At 49.9% G+C, this 22127-nt stretch overlaps 1 protein-coding gene across 1 annotated transcript; it reads right to left on the reverse strand.

The window, feature by feature from the left end:
• Positions 1–2089: 2089 nt before the first annotated feature.
• On the reverse strand, positions 2090–22099 carry SF3A1 (splicing factor 3a subunit 1). Its single transcript, XM_060028332.1, has 16 exons — positions 21940–22099; positions 19086–19207; positions 13791–14001; positions 12353–12610; positions 10202–10276; positions 9334–9484; positions 8772–8965; positions 7673–7790; positions 7222–7407; positions 6377–6498; positions 6030–6275; positions 5264–5471; positions 4625–4779; positions 3514–3615; positions 3329–3400; positions 2090–2589 (listed from the first exon to the last, which is right to left on the reverse strand). Exons 1-16 carry the CDS (start codon positions 22000–22002, stop codon positions 2488–2490), a joined length of 2385 nt encoding a protein of 794 aa, XP_059884315.1. The 5' UTR covers positions 22003–22099; the 3' UTR covers positions 2090–2487.
• Positions 22100–22127: the final 28 nt, after the last annotated feature.

Genomic DNA, 22127 nt, shown 5'->3' on the forward strand with positions numbered 1-22127 from the left:
GTATCCACCTTATCTAAAAAAATGGGCCAGATAATCCTCAGAGGAATGCAATGAGAATCAGAAAAACTGTGCAAGCAAGGCGATGCCTACACGCTGCGGGTTCTAAACAAGATGTGCAGAGCACTGGGCTGCACGCTGGGCCTGCAGCCACTGACGATTGCAAAGCTGGTTTGGTCAATGGGTCTTCTGCAACTGAGTGAGCCAGGACAGATGTTCATTCAGGAACTCCAGGAAGCTGAGATTGGGCCCCAGAGAGCAGCTCAAAGGACCCATTCACTCACATTCCACCCAGCAGCATTCCTGGCCTCCAGTCGCAGCCTCAGTCATGGAAGGCCAGTGAGATCTGCCAACCTGTGAAGGAGAGATTGGCCCCAGAGCCAATCCTAGGAAGAAAGAAGAGCTTGGAGTACGGGACTCCCCCAGCTCTACTGACCCCTTTCCCTCTTGGAACAAGACCCAGGGGGTGTTCAGGGGATTTCTGGTGTTAGCTGGGGAAAAGCAACCAGCAGTGGGCTCACTTCAGGCACCCAAACCTTGGAGCTTCAGGAAGCCAAATTTCAGCCCTGGCCCCTAGGGGAAACTTCTAGCTACCAGGCGGGAAGCAAATGTCAGAGTGAGGAATAACATCCCACTGACCAAGTTTAAAATGTGAGCAGTTTGTAAAGGAGCCACATAACTGGCACTGCAGAAGGGCCACTTGAGCCCTAGGTCTAGAGTTGGAAGCTTTGAGCTTGGTGAGGGGGTGGAGGGGATGGTGACTAGAATACTGTTACCTTGGGAATGGCTTCACCCCTCTGAGCCTGGGAGATGACTGCACAGGATGAAATGGAAGGACTGCAAAGAAAAGGCACTAGGAAGTCTCAGGGGATAAACACATGAGATCTTCAGAATGAAACCAACTTTAGGTTTAAAACCAGGAAATGGTTATCAACAGGCTCTCACCTTCCTCCCTGTGAACACCCACCCACAGCAGCACCTACTCCCTGTGACAGCACAACTCCAAAAATAACAGCCTGTGTCTGGCCCTTACTAGGGGGCAAGGACTGACAAGTGTTTTGCACACATTCTCCTTTTATCTTCTTACTGTGTGACAGTGGGCATGTGATTCAGAATCTCTGTGCCTCAGTTTACTCAAGTGTAAAACAGGAACACCCACGTCAGGATTACATGAGTTAGGGAGTTCCCTGGTGGCCTAGTGGTTAGGATTTCAGGCTTTCACTGCCATGGCCTGGGTTTAATCCCTGGTCAGGGAACTGAGCTCCTGTAAGCCACATAGTGCAACCAAAAAAAATTTTAAAAATTTACATGAGTTAAAATTGATAAAGTGCTTAAAACAATAAGGAGTAGTTGGCTAAATTTTATAAAGTTCTTAAAATAGTTCATGGCCTTGGCACAATGAAGTATTTTTAAAATAAACACATTTTTTAAAAAAACCCTCATCATAGGGCTTCCCTGGTGGCGCAGTGGTTGAGAGTCTGCCTGCCGACACAGGGGACACGGGTTCATGCCCGAGTCTGGGAAGATCCCACATGCCGCGGAGCGGCTGGGCCCGTGAGCCATGGCCGCTGAGCCTGCGCGTCTGGAGCCTGTGCTCCACAGCGGGAGAGGCCACAACAGTGAGAGGCCCGTGTAGAGCAAAAAAAAAGAAACAAACAAACAAACAAAAAACCTCATCATATACTTGTGCTCACTCAGGATAAGCAACCTGCCCAAGGTCACTTATCAGATGATGATGAGTGATCCCTGGCCTGCAGGAAACTGCCACCCTCTAGTCTCATCTGCATGCTGCCCACTGACCTAGGAACTACATCCCATCTGTCTGTGTTCTTTTGTGGTCCTGGCATGTGGAAGGCATGTTATATGTATTAGTCTGTTATAGGTACAGGGCTATGCCTTTGGGGGATCCATGTGTTTCAAAAAGGCAATAAAAATATATCGAAGAAAGAGTCATAGAAGACTTGATGGCAGCAAGAATGTAGTTAAAAGCCCAGCATTCCTCAGAGCAGAAGAGGAGCCACAAGGCACTGTGCCATGCTCCTAGGTCTGGGCAGGGCACAGGTGGCCAGGAGACAAGTCTCATGACATTAACTTCACGAGAAGGGTCGGAGAGGTTTATTAGCCCATGGCAAGATACAAAATGATTAATGATAACAACCATATTCTACCAGCCAAGTGTCACTTGGCACTATGATAACATCCTATAGGACATCCCTGGTTTCACTTTCCCTAATGGGCTACCTGAAGAAATGACCCCTCAAATCAAGACCCAAACACAAAGGGATTCCAGGGGCCACTGGGGAGGAGAATGCCTGAGAAAGCCCTCTCTGATCAATGTGGGGAGGGAAACTCTGCAGGACAATTTGGATTTCCAAACTTAGTAAGAGGGAAACAAATGTGCAAGGCAGGGTCTCCTGGGTCTGGGACAGGGGTAGGGGACAGGAGAGGCAAAACGGCAGTAGTTGGGACCTGAGAGCAGGTTTCTCTCTTCTACTTCTTCCTCCCGCCTCTCTCCTTGAGCGCCAGGTGGATGATGGCACCGTTAGCCATGTTATAGTAAGCCAGCGAGTTGGAATCCTTGATGAAAATGCCCTAGAAAACAGATGTAGTGCCTCAGCCCAGGGCAATCTGGCCTTGAACTCAGAGAGCAGCCTCACAAGTCCCAACACTCTGAACTTAGCAAATACAAGGGCTTGAAGGAAGGTGGGGTGGGAAAGGGAGTGGCACAGGGCAGGAATGAAGGTCTCTGCTTCCTCCCAGAATGCTTTGCTTTTCCTTCCTTCCGACCAAGCCATGCTGTCAAGACCCCAAAAATCTGGCCCTGACCAACCCCATGGAATTTTGACTCTCAAATCATAAGACCTTTAGAGATCAACTAGTTCAACAGCCTCACTTTACAGAGGAGGAAACTGAGGCCCAGAATGGGGATTTGTCTAAGTCCAAAAAGGGAGAACACAGCAGTCCTCTGTGACCTGGCAGGCACCAAGGTGAGCTGGACTATCACCTTTGTGTCCAAGCACAAAGCCAGGCTACCTGAGACCACACTGACTGGGATGGCTCTACCACTGGGACAGAAACCTACCAGAGCACTCTGAAGTCTGGTCCCCAGATGTCACTGAGGCATTCAAACCCCATACAAGACTGTGCTGTGACCCCGCCAGAGCCTCACCCTGTCAGACTAACCTGTCCCAGCACCCCCCACCAGCATCATCACTTCCAGGATGGACTCAAATGACCACACCCAGGTGTCTCCCCACTCCTCTGATTCCACAAGGGATTTATTAGCTTCTCGGACAACAGAGGGGGCAAGGACTACAGACACCCAACTCACCTCATACTGCAGCTTCTGTTTCCCTGCCGGCATGCCCGTGGCTTCGTGAATCTTCACCTTGATGACAGAGACCTACGGGACCGAGGAGAGGTCAGTCACCTCTTGCTAAGGTCAGCTGCAGGAAGCTTCCCCCTGACTCTTTGGTTCCCCTGTACCTGATACCACTTAGGGAGAGCAACTCATACCTGGTCTGTGAGTGGGAGGGTGAAGACCAGCACCTGTCCGTTCAGCTTCCATTCCGTCTTATCCTGCATGTTGGGCACCTGGACTTTGATGGACACTGGACCCTGCAAAACAGGAGGTGGCCATTATGCCTGGGGAGGCCTGAGTCAATCAGCAACTACGCTCTCCTATTCCTGGGCCAGTCGAGACAATGTCACCTGTCCATCAGGGCTCCTGGACTCTGGCCTGTTTCACTACTGACACCGCTTGTGACACAGAACAAATCACTCCCCCTTTTCAAGAATTGGTTTCCCTTGTTTAGAAAAATCCCTGCCTACTGGTAAGGCTGGAGCTGAAGAAGAGACATGAAAGTGCTCTGCAAGCCTCAAGAAGTACCACAGGAGAAAAGAATATGAATTGCGAGGTCAGAAGACCTGGGTTCCCAACTCAGCTTCCCTGCTAACTAGGTCTCTCTGAGCCTCAACGCCATGTCTGTAAAGCAGTTGATCACAACTGCTGGATGGTGATGTTGTGAGCATTCAACAGACCAAGTACCTGTAAAATGTGTGGCTCTGCCCCAACACTTGAGTAGGTACTCAAGAAATGGAAACTACCATCAAAAAGGAAAAAAGAAAAAAGCTTTGGTCAAATGCACTGGGCGGGGCAGAACGTTTCTGCCTCCTCACTGGAGCTTCCCCAGGCACCAGCAGTGCCAAGATTCCCAGCTCTTATTTCTAGTACCCCCACAGGATCCCCACAACACACCACCTTCTAAGGGCTGGACCTGGAGGCAAAGGCCACAAAGAAATTAAGAATCGCACCCAGGATTCCCTCCAGTGTCCAGAACCCCTTTCACACCTGAGTCCTACTGCCTGTGCAGCTGGGTCTCCCTGCTGGCCTCTGCGACAGCTCACACCAGGGGGACTACTGACAGCTGTCTGTTCTGGCTGCTGACCCCCCCATCTAGTGTGTGCTCAGAAGTTTCACGGGCCTCCAATGGCTGGCCCAGGTCCCAGAAGCCAAAACCATGGAAGAATAGGGTGGGCCAGGGAGCGTGTGACTGGAGCAGGACTGGACAACCCCCTCGCCCCATCTAGACACTCCAGGCTGTGGGCAGCACTCTGAGATGCATACCTTGTTTCTGCGTAGAAACTCCTCTTCTGGCATGAGGCTGTCCTCAGTCTTCAGTTTCTTGGAGGCAGGCTCATCTTCCATGGGAGGTGGTGGGTGGACAGGCGGCATAGGGGCTGGAGCTGGGACGGGTGCCACAGGTGGTGCTGGCACGAAAGCTGCAAGAACAGGAATAAGCAGCCACGTGAGTGGGAGGAAGGGCCCAGGACTCAGGGCTGGTGAGAGTGCAAAGGGGATTGCAAAGGTTTCCCATTTCTCCCAGTCAGAGGTGTGAAGGACCACTCCTTACTGAATCTGGCAGCCAGTAAGTTACCTGGCAGGGGGACCTGGGAGACTGCCCAGATTGGGTAGCAGGAAACTGAAGGAAGGGCAGGACCGATGGATGGAACAGGTGGCAGCCAACAGCAAGCATCATCAGGCCTCTGTGCCTGTCCAGGCTGACCCCTCTGGGTGCACAGACCCCAGCTCTGCCATATCAGCCTACCTCCCCCAGGAGCCATAAGTTCCTGGCTCCCAGCTCAGGGATCTCTCACATGGTGAACTCAAGGCTCTCCTTTGGGCTAGACCACCAGCTGGAACAGCTGGCAATACCATCAGCCACTGCTCTGCTCAGGGCTTGGCCTGTAGTCCTGACCCACTGACCTGTCGGCACAATCATGGGTGGTGGGCGGGGTGCCATGATAGGAGGGGCCGAGGGAGGCATGGGCACCACGTTGATCCTGGGCGCATGGATGATCGGTGGCATGGGGGCGATCACCGAACCGGGAGGCAGTCGGACCACTGATGCCATCGGGGGCCGGGGCATGACGGGTACTGCAGACACAACTGTGGTACGGACGGGAGGTGGCATCTGTGGGGGTGAAGACCCACAGGTCACAGGATGTCAAGGCTGCACTCTAAGGGCACACACAGCTGGCAACTCGCCACCTGCAGCTTTGAGGATGGGGCTGGATAGCTTTGACTCAGCCCCCTGGGGCTGTGAGTGCAGCCTCACACTGGGCCCTGACAGGAACTATGCTGAGAGAGGCCCAGGGCAACCCTCTTTCCACTTGGGACTCAACCAGCTGCTCTTGGCAAACACTGAGAGAGCCACTGAAGACACTGACCTCCATTTAGCCCCCTGGAGTCAGGCCAGCAGTCCTCCAAGACCCATTAAGCCCTCCAGCCCATCCCTGAACCAAGCCTACTTCTCACATTTGCCACTCGCCTCCCTCCCTGTTCCAAGCCTCCCACACAGATAGAAGATCAGGCTGGAGGTTCCCACTCCTAACTAAAGGGTTCTTTTTCTCTCGACTTGACCCACTCAGCGCTTGGGCCCACTGTGAGATAGCTGCCCTTCTCAGCCTGCAATGTCTAACCCCAAGAACCCAGCTCTGAAAGACCAGTCACAGGGTGGCTGCTGGCTAACCGCAGGTGGCCGGGGCACCGAGGTAATGGGTGGGGCTGAGCTGGGGATGTTGGTGGCTGAAGACGGAGGTGGTGGCTGCTGGGGGATTTCATTGGGCTTGCTGGGGCCAATCTTCTCTTTGGTATCATCTTCTGGCACCAAGCCCTTAGCCTTGTGGATGGCCTCGATCTGCTCCTGGAGGGTGATATTGGCCTGGGCAGCCTGCTGGGTCCGGGCCATGCTGCCGGAATGGCCATCCCAGGTCACCTGCATGGGAAAGCAAAGCCACAGCTTGTCAGGGCTCCTGGAACTGAGCCCAAGTGTGAGTCTGACGGCAGGGAAGGCACTAAGAGTCATCCGAGCTGCACCTTTTCCTCTGGCTTCTGGATCTCCTCCTCGCCAATCTTCTTACCAATGGCCGTTTCCTCTACACCAAAGATGTCGGTACGCCGCTCAGCCAGCTGTTTCAAGCTGCTCTCAATATCCAGACCTGGATATAGTCACAGAACGGAGGCAGGGGACAGAAAGGGAAACTAAACCAGATGCCCTTCTGACAACACAGCAGCTCTGCTGGTGCAGGGTGGAGGCTGTTCTCATGGGACAAGGCTATCTGTGGGTCCCAATGCAGCACGCCTGTCCTCTGAGCCTAGGGAAGGCTGCCCAATGAGCACTAAGCCTGTAAACCAGGGCTTGTCCAACCCCTTGACTTACAAAAGGCAACTGAGAAGACAGGGTCACATGAGTGGCATGGCAAGTAGCAGAGTCAGGAATAAAAGCCTGGTCTCCTGCCTCCGGGACAGTTTCCTCCCTCCGTATCATGCTGCTTCTCACACACAGTCAAGGCACCGTGTCTCATTTCAAGGTGCTCAGTGTACTCCAGCCATCAGAGCCTTCATTCTAAGACAGCCCTGAGAGTGAGCACCTCTCCCAGCTGTAGTGAGATCTTGCACTAGGATGTCAATGGACACATGCTATCCACATCAGGTGCCTGCCTTTGGAAGAATCCCTATGAAGAGTTCTTCTAGAAAACAGGAAGTTATTTTGTAGTGTCATAAGCTACATCTATCCTCAAAAGCTTTTATTGACCTCAGTTGTTACCTTCTATGTTTGACTAAAGCATAAAGTTGATCAGAGATTCCCCATGGGCCAAAGTGAGATGGGGCTGAGTCAAAGAAGGGGTGTGGACAGAGTGGGGGATGCCCCCCAACCTCACCTGGTGCGTACACCTCATCATCACTCTGCTTGTCACGAAGGGAGCGATCTCGCTGCTCCAGCCAACGGGGGTCAAGAAGCCCAATGCGCATGTGTTCCTGCATTTTGCTGGCAGGGATCTTCTCCCCAGTTATGGGGGACATGAGATATTCATCTGGAGCAGGGGCTGGAGGCAGGGGCTTGGAAGCTAAAAAGCAAAAGAGATCCTTGAGTGAGAATACTGGGTGGCAGCCCAGGTTAAAAGGGTGCTATTTCATTCGTGCAATATCCATTCAGTGCCACGCTGCACCTGGCACTATGCATTGCACCAGAGCACCAGAGATGACGAAGTCCCATTCCCCATTGTGAGGCCTATGACAGAGAAGCTATCAATGCCTTTATGACAAGCCACCTCGAGCCCTCCTAAAAATGGACAGGTCTGAGGAACATGAGGGCAGAAGAGCAGAACCAACCTTTTGGGTCATAGTCCTTCCGGACAATGACCTGGTCTGGAGTTGGGGGCAGAGGCGGTGGCATGGGTGTCTCTGGAGGTGGGGGCACTTTCTGCCCTTCTTCTTCATCATCTGAACCCTGAAAAGCAAAGTAGTGGCAGGACTCAGAGAGGGGCTGAGAAGACACCTCCCTGCAGCTGAGCCCTGGTGGCTCTCAGGGTGGCAAAGAGCCTAGGCCCCTGCCAGTCAGCATCCATGTGCTAAGCCTCCCAGGGCAGCCGAGGCCAGCCGGCAGCTGGCCAAGCTGCTTCCTCACAGCATGAATGGGAGTGCTGGGGGCTGTGGTGCTAACACTCTGCCCAGGCATTTCCAGCAGCTGGCACCAGGCAGTCACAGGAGGCCAAGGGCACTTAACGTGCTGGAGAGGGGTGCGGGGAACAAGTCAGCGTTCAATGGTAGCTGCTCAAGAAGCAATGCTGGGAGGGAGAGAAAAAGTCAATTCCCAGACACATGCATCTTTATTCTCAGGCTGCACACAAATTCTTTCCGAGAGGAGGAAAGCAGTTTGGCTCTGCAGACTCTATGCCTGTTTGGAGGGCCTGCCTCGATGGGGGTAGACAAGGCCAAAAGCCACTTAAGCAAAGCTCTGGAGGACTTCCCTGGCGGTCCAGTGGTTAGGACTCCGTGCTTCCACTGCAGGGGGCATGGGTTCAATCCCTGGTCGGGGAACTAGGATCCCACGAGCCACATGGTGTGCACCCCAACCCAGAAAAAAAGAAAAGCTCTGGAAACTGCTGATCATTTGGGCCTCAGCGCAAAAGCGTCAAAGTACATGGTATAGAGGTTTCCCTAACTGAGAGCCAGCCTGGGGTCGGCAGTGAGCAAGGCCCCTGGGCAAAGGAGGAAGGTCACAGAACACGGCCAGCACAGCTTTCAGATCCTTGCCTATGAATGAATCTTTGTTGCCTGAGCTGGAAAGAGGCTCTGTGCTGCCTGGGCTTGGGCAGCTACTCAGCCAGGACTCCTTCTTCAGGAACCCACACTCCCTTTCAAGATTCACAAGGGAGCTGGACTTCTCTGGAGGAGAGCACCCCCATCTCCCTGGGCTCCAGGAGCATACCTCATCCATGTCTTGCACTTGGGTGTCCTGGTCCAGCTGGGACGGAGGCTCCTCCACCTTCTCCTGTTTCTCGTCCTCCTCATCAGACTCGACCTCCATCTCAACCTCCTCACTCTCCCCAAACTTCTCGTAGCGCTCCTGAATGAGGATTCGGGCCCCCAGCTCCTCTGGGGTGGTGGGGGGAGGGAAGTTCCCTGGCAAAGGGTGAGCCAGAGTCAAAGGCAGGGTTCACACAGACGCTCCTTATCAAAGGCCCATCTATCTGCTCTCTCTACACTGTTAGCTCTCTGAGGGCTGGAACTGTCTGATTTCTCTCCTATCTCCAGAGGCCCACCCGTTGGGCCATTATTGTCAGGCACGATAATATTTGTTCAATTGGGTTTAACTGGGGCAATGGGGTAGAAGTGAAGTCTTCCAGAAGCAGAAAAGAAACAGATACCCATAGAACCCTCTGAGGGATTCTGCTGCTCCCTGGGGACAGCTGGAAGAGATCTCCCAGGATGGCTCCTAGCTCCTGGCTCCCCTAACTGGAGTCACAGACCTATCTTCCTCATAGACCTACCTTGCTCATTGGGTTGGAAGTCCACTGTTTCCACCACCACAAAATCATGCCAGTCAATCTGAGCATAGGCCACCCGTTCCTTTTCCTTCTCCTCCTCTTCCTTCTTCCTCTCACGCTCCTGAAACTTGGCCCACTCCACTCGGTAACATACCTGAAGGGATGGGAAACAGCGTGGTGCTGAGCTGAATCAGGGTCTGCTCCTGAGGAGGCTATCATCTCCAAGGCCTTCACCAAAGCCAACGTCTCCTTCAGTACAGGAAGCTGATCTGCCCATAAAGGGGAAATTCCTGGGGCAGACTATGGTATTTGTATCTGGTTTCAGCCAGGCCCAGAGTTTGGACAGGATGAAAATATGAAATACCACAGAGACCTTCTGTCTGGGGCCCACAGAGACCTTCTGTCTGGGTAGCTGTTTGTTATAACCTCAAAGTTTTCTGCTTGAGTTGGCGAGTGGCTAGCAAACTCCCTCCCAGAAGTTTGCATGACAACCAAGTGCCCACAAAAGCAGCAGCAGTCTGAAAGCCTGCAAAACAGAAGTCACCCAGAACAGCCAGCACCAATATGCCCTCTCTCTTCGACTCTGAAAACCTGGGACTTCAAAAGGCAGTTGTCACCAGAGAACTCGTTCAAAAGCTGGCTTCTAGCAACAGAAGAAAAGAAGAGACTGAAGTAGACAGTAGAGCAGAAAGTTGGAGAGCAGAGAATCCAGGTTTCTTGGTCTTTGTAGACTCAAGGCCTTTCCTCCCACCACGACTGTGCCTGGACCATAACAAGGTACTGGTTCGGAGACTACTTCCAAACACACAACAGAACCTACACAATGTAACGTTAGTGCCGTCAGTAACTGGTTATAAGAAATTTAGTTTACCTGGTCCAAAACTTCCCGGGGGTTCTCTGCCTCTTTCTTGAGTTTGGTAAATAAGCCTTTGGGTGGAATCAAGATCTGAAACACATAAGATTTAAAGCAACTATCAGTGCAGCACAACACGGGACAAAGAAGTGGCCTTCCTGGGCCTGTGGAAAGGCACAGGAGAAAGGAAAGCATGGGATGCTGGGATCCAATCTCAGCTCCACTTGCCTGTGCAACTTTGGGCAAGTTACTCAACCTCTGTAACTTGGTTTTCTTCTACAAAATGGTGACACTGCCACTTAAAGTTCGCATCATCAACTTAAAAGGTTGCCAAGGGTAGCAGGAAAGTATGCAAAACCACCACCAGATGGCTGAGCATGCAGTCAGCATGTGATGACTGCTCTCAGGGGGCGGATCTGCCCTTTACCCTTCTGCACATGCCAACAGGCCCCCTGATGACTTTATTGAAGACTACAGCCCACAGGCTCCACCTCCCTAGACTTCTATCCCCTGCTTTCTGTTTACCATTTTCTCCATAGTATTTATCACCATCCGACATACACTTACGTTGCACTTGCTTATTGCCCCTTCACTAGATCAGTCTCCACAAAGACAGGGGTTTCCCTGTCTTCGGCTCACTGCTACCTATCCAGCACCTAGAACAGTGTCTGACACTCAAAGCATATTTGCTGAGAACAAATGCTGGCTTTGTTTAAAACAGTCAGTCTTTCCAACTGCCCCAAGCGTATCCACTCTCACTGGAAAAGCAGCTCAGCCCCTCTCCATCCTCTCTGTCCTTCTTCCTCAGGAATTGATCTGCTCCTAGAGTTCCCAGGCCTAGAGACACACCGGTGCCCTCAGATTAGAGTAATGAATGTCAATACCCAAATTCTGAGGGAGAAGGAATAAGAAAGTTAACAGAATAAAAGGAATCTGCGGACCTTTAACTCTGGAAGCAGTCCACTGAGAGAAATTAACCCAGGGCTCACTTAAAATTGACACTGTGTAGTTACAATAACCCTTGGGTCTTATGACTTGAATGATTGTTATTTCAGCTACTCTCCTAGCTTCTGGACTTCCTAAACACAAACATTTTTGTCATTCTTTCTAGTTATATACTTAACGTGAATGAAGTTAGAGAAAGTCATTACATAACCTTTCAAGTCAGATCTTTAACATATTGTTTCTAGATATCAAAAACAGATGTGCAAACCATGCCACTAAAAAGGAAAGACAACCTCCATTATGTGTGTAGCAAGAAAAATGTTCCACAGGCATATCTATACCAGTGTACTTTTTAATAAATTAGCGATCTGATTATTTTAAATACCAGTATTGACTTGTCTGTATTCTTGATTGCAACAACGCAGCATGATAATTAAGATCTTAGGGTCTGGAATAAAAATGTCAGCACTCAAGTCTCTGCTCTGCAACCCCCTAGCTGTGCAACCCTGGTCAAGTTAACTTCTCTGTACCTCAGTTTCCTCTTCTGTAAAATAAATATAATAACAGTGGCTACCTTATAGGTTATTAGGGATTAAATGAGAAGATACTACATAATATAAATACTCAATACTGGCTACACTTATTTATTTTAAATTGATTCCCAATGCCTATTTAAATGATACTTCTAATTCAAGGTACTTTTTAGGGTGGAAAACAACAGAGGTTTCAGAGTCAAATGTTGGTTAAATCTCTGCAGCTACTTACTAGCTGAGAGACCACAAGTAAGTACTTCACCTCTCTGAGCTTTCTGAAATAGGAAGGAAAACACTTACCTTATGGATTCTTGTGAGGATAAAATTAGGTAATAATAGGAGGCAACTATTAAGAGCTTGCTTCTTCTCAAGCCCTACTCAGGCAACTGAAATTTAATTTAAATGTACATAAAAGCAACTAGCATCACTTGGCCTTATCACGCAGCAGGCACTCACCTAATGAGTTACCAATCACGCGTTTCCTTTCTCTTTAGAAACAGCAGTCTACATTGCATTTACTAGGAAAACTGAATAGAAATCAAGATTTTATACTGAACTGGGATATTTAACATCTGCTTGGGGGCCCCACACAGGAGCGGGGTCCTTGCAGACAGTGAGTGGATAGAGTGCTGATGGTAAGATGCCTTCCTTCCCTGGGCCCAGCACCCCGGAGCCCGCCCTGCCCAGGCACCTTGGTATACTGTTCCACCAGCTTCGTGAAGTAGTTGAAAAGGCTGTGTTGCGGGCGAAGGAAGTCAAATTGGTAGTTGCGCTGCTCTTTCTGCATCAGCTGGGTCAGAAACTGGCGCCCATTCCTGGCCACAAACTGAGCCGTCAGCTTCACCACGTCCAGGTCGAAGGCTGAGATAGAGGGGGGGTCTGCAATGAACTCGAACTCGGGAGGGGGCTCTTTGGGCACGATGGTCTCTTGGATCACTTGGGCTTGAACCTAAGATGCAAAGGGAATGTGAGGCAAGAGGCACAGGGGTGGTGGGACTCCAGAGAGGTGGCGGGGACGCACCCCCGGCAGACGGCACAGACCTCTATACTTCTGCTGATCACGAACACGCCATTGGCACGTGGTGTGAGAGAATCCTAACTCACAAGGGCACCGATTTCTTGGCCAACTGTAGCCTCGACTCGCTAAATGGCTTTCTGAATGAGAACCGAGTCCCTCTGTATCGCTGCTGCTGCCCTGAAACTGAGCACCAAAACTGGGTGGCAGAAGATCTAACAGGAACACAGGTTATGAAACCCCGCCCAAGGGAGAGAGAGGATGTGGTAAGCTCTACATGTGTGCAGAAGACCCCACTGGCCAGAAGACTTCCACGTTTGTTACCTCATCTGGCCACTACAGGAACCACGAGGTGGACAGAACAAGTACTGTGAATTCTTTTTATAGATGAGGAAACTGAGGTCACCTGAGGCCCTAGGAGTAGTAAATTGCAACACAAGGTCTCAGAACCTATTCCAACTTTACTTCCCACTGTAAAACAAGGGGCAACCTTTGCCACCATGGCTCAGGAGTGAAGCAAAGAGAAAGGACTAGTCCAAGTCTACACAGGAGGCAAAATGTGTGGGCCCCTCCTGTCCTCACTGACAGCCCTAATCGTCCCTAGTGCTAAGGGGGTATTAGGGCAGGCCAGAAAGAGGGGCCCTGGGAAGGTGAGACAGTAGAGAGGGATGCCCACGAAGGGGTCCACAAGCCACACTGCAGCACTGCCCTCACGCCACGGTCAAGGAAAAGAGTAGGAACTGAGAGCATGGACTTTAGGGTCCTGACTCTGCAGCCTTGGGTAAACTGTGCTTCCCTAAGCCTCAGATTCCTCATCTGAAAAATGGTCACTTTACTGGCCTCCTCATGTAGCCGCTGTGAGGCACCAATGAGACAAGGCTCCCAAAGCACTGAGCACAGAGCGTGAAGGGCAGCATTCAGCAAATGCCAACTGTCAGCAACACTTTGCTGTGTGAGTCTCAGCATCTGCCTCTGTAAGATGGGGATAAAGACCTCAAGTTTCTCTCTGGGTGGCAGTGAGGTCTGGACAGCAGACAGCAGAGTTCATTATCTTCCCCTCCCTGTCCCAGCCTCCCTTAGCCCTGGGGAAGCGAAGGGAGGGGCTGGCTCCAACCTTCTGGGGCAGCTGCTGCTGGGTGGCTTGCTGCTGCTGCTGCTGCATGACCTTGGGGATGGCAGCCGAGGGCTCCTGGGCTTTCCCCTCCTTGAACTCGCTGACCTTGTGGCGGTAGTAGGCATGGTAAGGGTCATTGGGGTTCAGGAAGTTGAACTTGGGGTTGTTGATCTCGTTCTGTCGTATCCTAGCTTCAAATTCAGGTCCGTTTCTAGAAAAAGGAAAAAAGAGAAGCACTAATACCACAACCCTTGCAGCTGCTCAGACCAGAACACTGCCCATGCAAGCCCCATTCTTGCCACCACCCATCACTCAAACTAGCCCATCCCTCAACACAGCAGAGGTCCTCTTCGAGACTCCTGGCATCAGCGGCCAGTGCCCCCTGCCTCCTTCGGCCTGCGCAGGCCTCCTCTACCACAGGGTCTCCAGACCTCCATCATTCCTGCAGCTCCTCTGCCAGTCTTGCCATTTCTAAAACCATCTGGACTATTTCTTTTTTCTTTTAATAAAATTTATTTACTTTAAAAAATGTACCTGGAAAAAAAAAAAATGTACCTGGGCTTCCCTGGTGGCGCAGTGGTTGAGAGTCCGCCCGCCAATGCAGGGGACGTGGGTTCGTGCCCCAGTCCGGGAGGATCCCACATGCTGTGGAGCGGCTAGGACCGTGAGCCATGGCCACTGAGCCTGCGCGTCCGGAGCCTGTGCTCCGCAATGGGAGAGGCCGCAGCAGTGAGAGGCCCGCGTACCGCAAAAAAAAAAAAAAAAAAAAAAAAAAATGTACCTAAGAAGGCACGGGAATTCCCTGGGGTCCAGTGGTTAGGACTCCGTGCTCTCACTGCTGAGGGCCTGGGTTCAATCCCTGGTTGGGGAACTAAAATCCCACAAGCCATGGCACAGCTGAGGCGGGGTGGGAAGGCATGTATTACTACTTCAGATAAAAATCATTATGGCTGGGCTTCCCTGGTGGCGCAGTGGTTGAGAGTCCGCCTGCCAAAGCAGGGGACAGGGGTTCTTGCCCCGGTCCGGGAAGATCCCACATGCCGCAGAGCGGCTGGGCCCGTGAGCCATGGCTGTTGAGCCTGCGCGTCCGGAGCCTGTGCTCTGCAATGGGAGAGGCCACAGCAGTGAGAGGCCCGCGTACCGCAAAAAAAAAAAAAAAATCATTATGGCTTTACTAACAAAAGGCAGTCATAAAATTCAATACAATGAAAACAAAGTAACATGGTTAAAGTTTACCTGAAGTTTGCTGAGACTGAGGCCAGTTCTCTTAGTTAAAAATGGGATGACTGAGTGCTGGGGAGGTATTAAAAGATATGCTAGCACCAAACTGAGACTTTGTCCTTTGGGTAACAAGAAAAAAAAATATGAAAATTTAATGGGATTTAATGCCTTGTCCAAATATTGGCTAAAATCACCTCATTTACTACTGGGTGAGGCTCATATAGGAAACACTGTTCTCCAAGGACCACATCTGTGCTGCTGCGTAAGGTGCATTCAGATGACAGGGGAGTGGTGAGAACAGCAGGGAGGTCCCCATCTCTCTCTGTATCTGGAATAGTTTCCCACATACACCCTATGTCCCCAATTTGTATGCATTTTTAAAAAAATTAATTTATTTTTTATTTTTGGTTGCATTGGGTCTTCGTTGCTACACACGGGCTTTCTCTAGTTGTGGCGAGTGGGGGCTACTCTTCATCGTGGCTCGCGGGTTTCTCATTGCAGTGGCTTCTCATGTTGCGGAGCACGGGCTCTAGGAGCACGGGCTTCAGTAGCTGTGGGTTGCGGGCTCTAGAGCGCAGGCTCAGTAGTTGTGGCGCACGGGCTTAGTTGCTCCGCGGCATGTGGAATCTTCCCAGACCAGGGCACAAACCCGTGTCCCCTGCATTGGCAGGCAGATTCTTAACCACTGCGCCACCAGGGAAGTCCCCCAATTTGTATGCCTTTAAACACTCAGAATGAAAAATGTCTCTCTCATGATGTGTAGGAAACGCTTATTTTTTTTAAAGAATCCCAACAGTAATATTTCAAGGTGTCACACACCCACAACATCTGTGGAAATGCACTAACCTTAAAGACACAAGATGTGGACACATTCAAGTTTTGGGTTCACTACTGACTCACCAAGTTACCAAACTTCTCTTTGACTCAATCTCCCATGTGTAAAATATGGCAAAAACCACCTTCTCTCTCTACTTTGAAATTCAGAGAAAATCGAATTAGTTAATGAGATGCCAAAGTCTTTTTGAATCATACAGTGGCCTGCAAATGCCACGGACTGTTACTCCTATGAAGGCTAGAAGGGGCTGTCCTATAAAGATGAGAGATGATCTGGGGGACTTCCATCACTCCTTTGACCAGAGCCCTGCACTCAGAGGTGCCCCAAATACACCAAGGGACAGCTCCAGAGGCTGGTGGCACCTGGGTCACTCCACTTTCATACCCTGGCCCTGTCAGTTGAAGACAGGGCAGGAGACAGGGTGCAGGTGACGCTGTGCCCCAGTTTAGCCACCATGGCAGTGGTCATCAGCATCCTGGCTAGCTCCTCCACAAGTTCTGGTCACACTCTGCAGCGTGACTAACACCATGAGGTCTGGATGTGACAATGCATTAGTCCAGCTGAAACCCCATGCCTGAGGAAGAAGCATTCTTCTACCCCCTTAAATAATGCAAGCCACACAAGGACGAGGGTAAATGTGCATTTAAATATGGCTAAACTAGGCCACCATACAAAGGGCTGCTAGAAAAGGGGGCTCTGGTTGTCTCCTCTACCACCGCCTCCTAAGCCATAACCTCACATCTGGGAACAATCTGAAATATAATACGAGAACGCAGGCATGTTCATTCCAAGCTACTCTGTTGCTTTAAATTAGCTTAATGTTAATTTTAGAATTATATTCTCTAACACAAGGAATAGATTTCAGCAGAAAAAGACATGATTCTGACTCAACCTAGCTGGTGGGACTTTTTAAGAGTAATTTCCCTTAGTTTCTTGACAGTAAAATACAGGGAAGAGAAGACCAAACCTAGAGAGAAAAAACTCCTTTTGGAAAACCACACTGGGTTGGTGATTTTTTACTCTATGCTCAATCAATCAATACATGTGAACCCAACAGAAGTAAAGCAGAGGGTCCTGCATGTCTGCTTTTAACCCAGAGTGAGATGCTGCTCTGTCCCTTCACGGCAACATAAACAAAAGCAAGTCCACAGATTTCAGAAATGCCTATAAGGCAATCATCATAGTCAAAAATAGATCTAGAGATGTGGACATATAGATTTATTATTAAGGGAAGTTGGAGATATTCTTATTTTTGGGGCTGGCACAAAATTATTGGAAAGCTACTTGGCAAAATAAGAAATATTTAAAAATGCTCTTTTAGCCAGTAATGTGCCACACAGAATTTTCTTCTAGGAAAACAATCTAAAAGGGAAAGAAAATGCTCAGAGACTTCCCCATAGCTTCATTTGCCAAACTGAAATGTTGGAAACAACTTCAAAGGAAAATACAGAGGAGTCAGCCAAGTCAAGGAAGGCCCATCACCTTAACATGGTGCATCCTTTCCAGAGAGGACCACGCAGCACCAGGAGACCATGGAGCAACACAGGAAAATGCTCACAACACAGTGCAAATGGAAATAGCAGGATATGAAAGTATCTCTACTAGTATTACAAGAATCTAAAAAAGGATGCCAAGGGCCAGAAGGAAACAGGAAAAAGTGAAAACAGCTAGTAGAAGCTATTCTGGTCGTGAGACTGTGGTGATTCTTCCTCTTACACTCTTTTCCTATTTATTGTTTTAAATAGGAAAACATATCAGGAGGTGGACTTCCCTGGTGGCGCAGTGGTTAAGAATCCGCCCGCCAATGCAGGGGACACAGGTTTGAGCCCCAGTCTGGGAAGATTCCACATATTGCGGAACACCTAAGCCCACACACCACAAATACTGAGCCTGTGCTCTAGAGTCCTCGAGCCACAACTACTGAGCCCATGTGCCACAACTGCTGAAGCCCACATGCCTAGAGCCCGTGCTCTGCCACAAGAGAAGCCACCACAATGAGAAGCCCGTGCACCGCAACAAAGAGTAGCCCCTGCTCGCCGCAACTAGAGAAAGCCTGCACGCAGCAACGAAGACCCAATGCAGCCAAAAGTAAATTAATTAAAAAAAAAAAAAATCAGGGGACAAGGGGAAGAATAAGCGTTGCTATGAAATATTAAACTTATAAACACAACACCTGCTGCCCTAAATCTGACATGGCCTAATAATGTTCAATCAAGCACAGAGCTGTTTTAACCCAATATCCAGGTTGGTCAAAGCTGTTGAAATGTGAAAGGTTTAGTCTGACACAGTGAAAGACATCAACCAGAGTAACCTCTTTCTATGTTTCATTTTAAAAAGAGGTTGAGAAAGGAAGGACCCATCTGTTAAATGATGTATCGTGATGGGGATGCTGCCTCAGGGTCAAGGTGTGGCTCCCTGGAGAGCATATGCCCTGACTGAGGGCAGCAGTCTGCTCAAGGCCAGCTACTGCTTCCACGCAAGGAGCCGTCCAATTCATCAAGAGAAGCCAGAAATCCAGATTTACTGTGCAATCTCATTTTTAAACAGTGACAACTAATTCAAAAGTTAAAAAATTATATATTGTTGAGAATGAACAAAAAGATCTGTAGGCTGGATGCGGCCTGCTGGCTGCCAAAGGAATACTTGAAATGCCCTAAACTAGGGGATGGTTGACCTTTGGAGTCAAGTGGCCATCAAGAAGATTCCATCTGAGGAAGTGTAATGGGGAGGAACAAGAGTAAATCAAGCGGATTTTCATGCCATCTGAGGTAACAGCTACATGATGTACCCGAACTGCACTCAGTCCCCTCACCCCTGCCTCACAACAATTCTAGGTGTTATTTTATTCTGTTTTGCAGATGGGTCAAAGGAAATGCAGTCCTTGCACAATGAGAATCATCAACTCCCTTTTGTCTTCCTAAGGCCTGCAGCTCAGATACAGACACACATTATCCATGACAAAGCAGCGTTCCAGGTATTTCCTCAGGCTCGGTTTGGAAGCACAGGTTCTTGGTGACTCTGGAGCTGGGTGTGCCTTGTACTCTGCCACCACCATACCATGTTAGCGATGCCAGTCCTGCCCACTGCCTACCTCACACCATGCTGTGGGTTTAGATAAGCTGACAGGCCTAAGCCAACAATACCACTCTAAAAACCCAAGTGTTACCCTTGTGCAAATTCAGGAGCTCTTGATGCTAAAATCTACCCGTGACCCACACGAGCAGGAGTAGCTATGTTACCTGGCCACGAAGCTGGCAGTCTTGTCAACGATATTCCTGACCTCTGGAGGAGGGTAAATAATACCCACCACTGGCTTGGAAGGGGTAGAATCCTCCTTTGAAGATGCTTCCTCTTCTGTGGGCTGTGAAAACAGGAAAAGGAAGGTCTTAAAGTTCCTGGCTTGGTGCCAGATGCCCACCATTAAACTCCTCTAGGATATTATTGAGAATACAGGCTCTCCCGCCCAATTCATCGAGACTTTCCTTGAGTCAGGAACCTCTGCTCCAGAAGAGCCACTCTCTCAACTGCTCTGTGCTTGCATGGGACTTCCCCAGGGAACCAATGAAAAGAGCAGCCTCTCTGGCTCCCCTCCAGCTAGAGCATCTCTGTGACACTGGGAATCTGCATTTTTACCAAGTGTCCATGTGATTCAGATGGAGGGGGGAAATCTAACCACGTTCTGAGAAACCACATTCCCGAATCCAGAAGGCCATGCCTGTATCCCCACCCTTGGATGTGCCTGATACGGGATATGTAAGAATTGTCTGCTGAATAAAGAAATGGGAAACTCCTTGCTGGCCACTTCTTCTGCCTTGAATGCCCTTTCCCTCTGCATCCATTCCGTAGTCTAAACCATCACTTAATGTTCAAATGTTTCGTGAAACTCCACTGGAATACTCAACATTAACTGCCCCATAAATTCCAATATTCTTTCCTCACCAGCTTCTTCCCCTTAGTAAACAAAGGTTCAAGTCTCTCATTTTGGAGAAACAAAGTTTCTCCTCTGTCCTCATGCTCCTTTCTGCTACTGCCTTCTCCCCGCCTTCCTCTGGTAGCTAAACAGCCTGAGTTCTCTCAGCCTTGCCGTTCCCACTTGCTCAGCTCCCATTTGATCCCCCTTCATTTCAAGTGCTCATGCCAAAGTCAAAAATGACGGCCTACAGCCAGCTACATCAGTTATCTGGCCGTGTGACCAGTGACCGCTCCTTCACAAAACTCTCAACTCCCAGGTCCCGTTCTCACCTGTATTTCCTTCTTGCTCACCATTCCATCCAAGTTTCTCTCCTGGCTCCTGTTTCACCTCCTGCCCTATAGTGTTAGGGGGTCCCCAAAATTCTGTTCTTGGTTCTCTTCACACTATACACACTGTCCTCAGTCAGGCACTTACAAAACGTCCTCCACTTCCCCTAGCACCTATAGGCTGAACCATTCTACCCCCGTCAACGTCCCACATCACTCTTATGTGCCACAAAGCTTTAGATCCAGCAGTTCTGGGCACTTTCATCTCTAACCGCTTTCCTCATGAACGGCCAACCATGCCTCCAGTCATCCCGGGCAGAAACGTGGGTCTCTTCTCCCTTCCTCAGCCTACACATTCAATGATAAGAACATTTATCAAACATAGAGTAGGTTCCACATACTTTCCTAAGCACTTTAAGCACATTAGATCTATAACCCTTACAGAGCTCTAAGAGATTAAGTACTCTTATTATTATATTATTGTCTTGTCATTTTACAGATGGACAAACTGAGGAATGGAGACCTTAACTGGCCCAATGGCAGAACCAGGATTCGAATGCATCACTTTGGAGGGAGAGCCTGCACCACAGCCCTTTTGTGATCTGAGCTTGCCCATCCCCTCTGTCCCATGCCCCAGCCACAATCTAGGCCAGGCTCTCAACATCTTTTGAATAACATGACTAACCTGTCCTCCTAGCAATTCTCCCCATCACTGTTTACCTGAATTTCTGAAACACAAATATGTCACTATCCGGCTTACATCCCTTCCTTTTCTCCCAATAGCCTGCTACGAAAACTTCAAATCCCCAGAAATACACCTCTTAACCACCACTTTCCCAACCCTATGCTTTAACCTTCTTTACTCTTGACAAGAGGCACCATCTGATTCCCACCTTGGTATCTTGGCACTTATCTGGTATTACCTTGGTTATTTTTCCCCAAGATACTGGGAAAATGCCAGGGATACATAGGTATTTGCAGTGGTCAGCATACAGGATGTGCTCAATAAAGTTTTTCTAAATGAATAAAGAATGGTATTTCCCTTCCCAATCACCTATCTGGTGAACTACTGATTCATTCTTCTAAACGCAATTTACCTTTCACGCCGGTGGGCTTCACCTACCTTAATCTCCCCTATATCCCACCAAAGCAATGTTGATTAGAATTCCTGTCTCCTTTGTACTTGATACTTATATCACACTGCAATTACTGACCCACGTCTTTCCTCCTTAGCTGACTGAGATCTTTTGAAGGGCTGGCTGAAACTGTATCATTTATGGTAACCGAGGCAATAAACATTTATTGAGTATTCACTTATATCTGTCTCCCCACTAGTGTGTGAGCTCCCTAAATAAAGCAGGAACTGCGCTTCATTCATTCCGTCAGAGCCTGGCACAGTGTCTGGCTTAGAGTAAGCACTACACAGATGCTGAGAATTAACGTTCCAAGATGCACCGTGCAGGCTGGGAAATTAGGGACTCCTGGGCAAAGACTGGGGGCCGGTGGGCCCAATTAACACAGAAGACCGGTGGATGCGCTGGATCAGTGCTTCTCAAATTTTAATGAATCACCTTGGGAGCCTGTTAAAATGCAGATTCTGATTTAAAAGGTCTAGGGTGGAAACTCAGAATTTCTAATAAACTCCCAGGTGATGCTAGCCAGTCCGCGGACCACACTTTGAGAACTCCTGTTCTAACAGGCTTGCTTCGCTACCAGAAGGTAGGCGGGAAGCGCGCTGCCTCCTGGGACCTGGAGTCCCTCCAAGCCCTCGCAAATCGCCGTTTCTTCCTGCACGAGTAAAGAGGGCCCGCGCCCGAGGGGAGGGCCCAGGTCGAGGTGCGGGGGTCGTGGTACCTGTTTGGGCTCGGTGGCCGCGGGCGGCGGCGGGGGCACCGCCTGCACGGGTCCGGCCGGCATGACTGCGATGCTCAGGGCTGCCAGTCCGCCTCTGTATAGGTGAACGGTGTGGCGTCAAAGCGGCTTCCCCGCTCCAACAGTACAACAAGCTCGCAAGATGGCGGCGGCCGAGCGAGTCGTCGCCG

Source organism: Delphinus delphis, chromosome 13 (assembly GCF_949987515.2).
Source record: "Delphinus delphis chromosome 13, mDelDel1.2, whole genome shotgun sequence".
Lineage (NCBI taxonomy): Eukaryota > Metazoa > Chordata > Mammalia > Artiodactyla > Delphinidae > Delphinus > Delphinus delphis.

Bases quoted from the DNA above. Each gene is read 5' to 3' on its own strand.
- SF3A1 (XM_060028332.1), bottom strand. From the start codon at position 22,002: ATGCCGGCCGGACCCGTGCAGGCGGTGCCCCCGCCGCCGCCCGCGGCC. The intron at 7,791-8,771 runs GTATGCTCCTGG...TTTGCTTTTCAG, and splicing joins AAGTGCAAGACATGGATGAG to GGTTCAGATGATGAAGAAGA. The intron at 3,616-4,624 runs GTATGCATCTCA...CCTGTTTTGCAG, and splicing joins AGTTTCTACGCAGAAACAAG to GGTCCAGTGTCCATCAAAGT.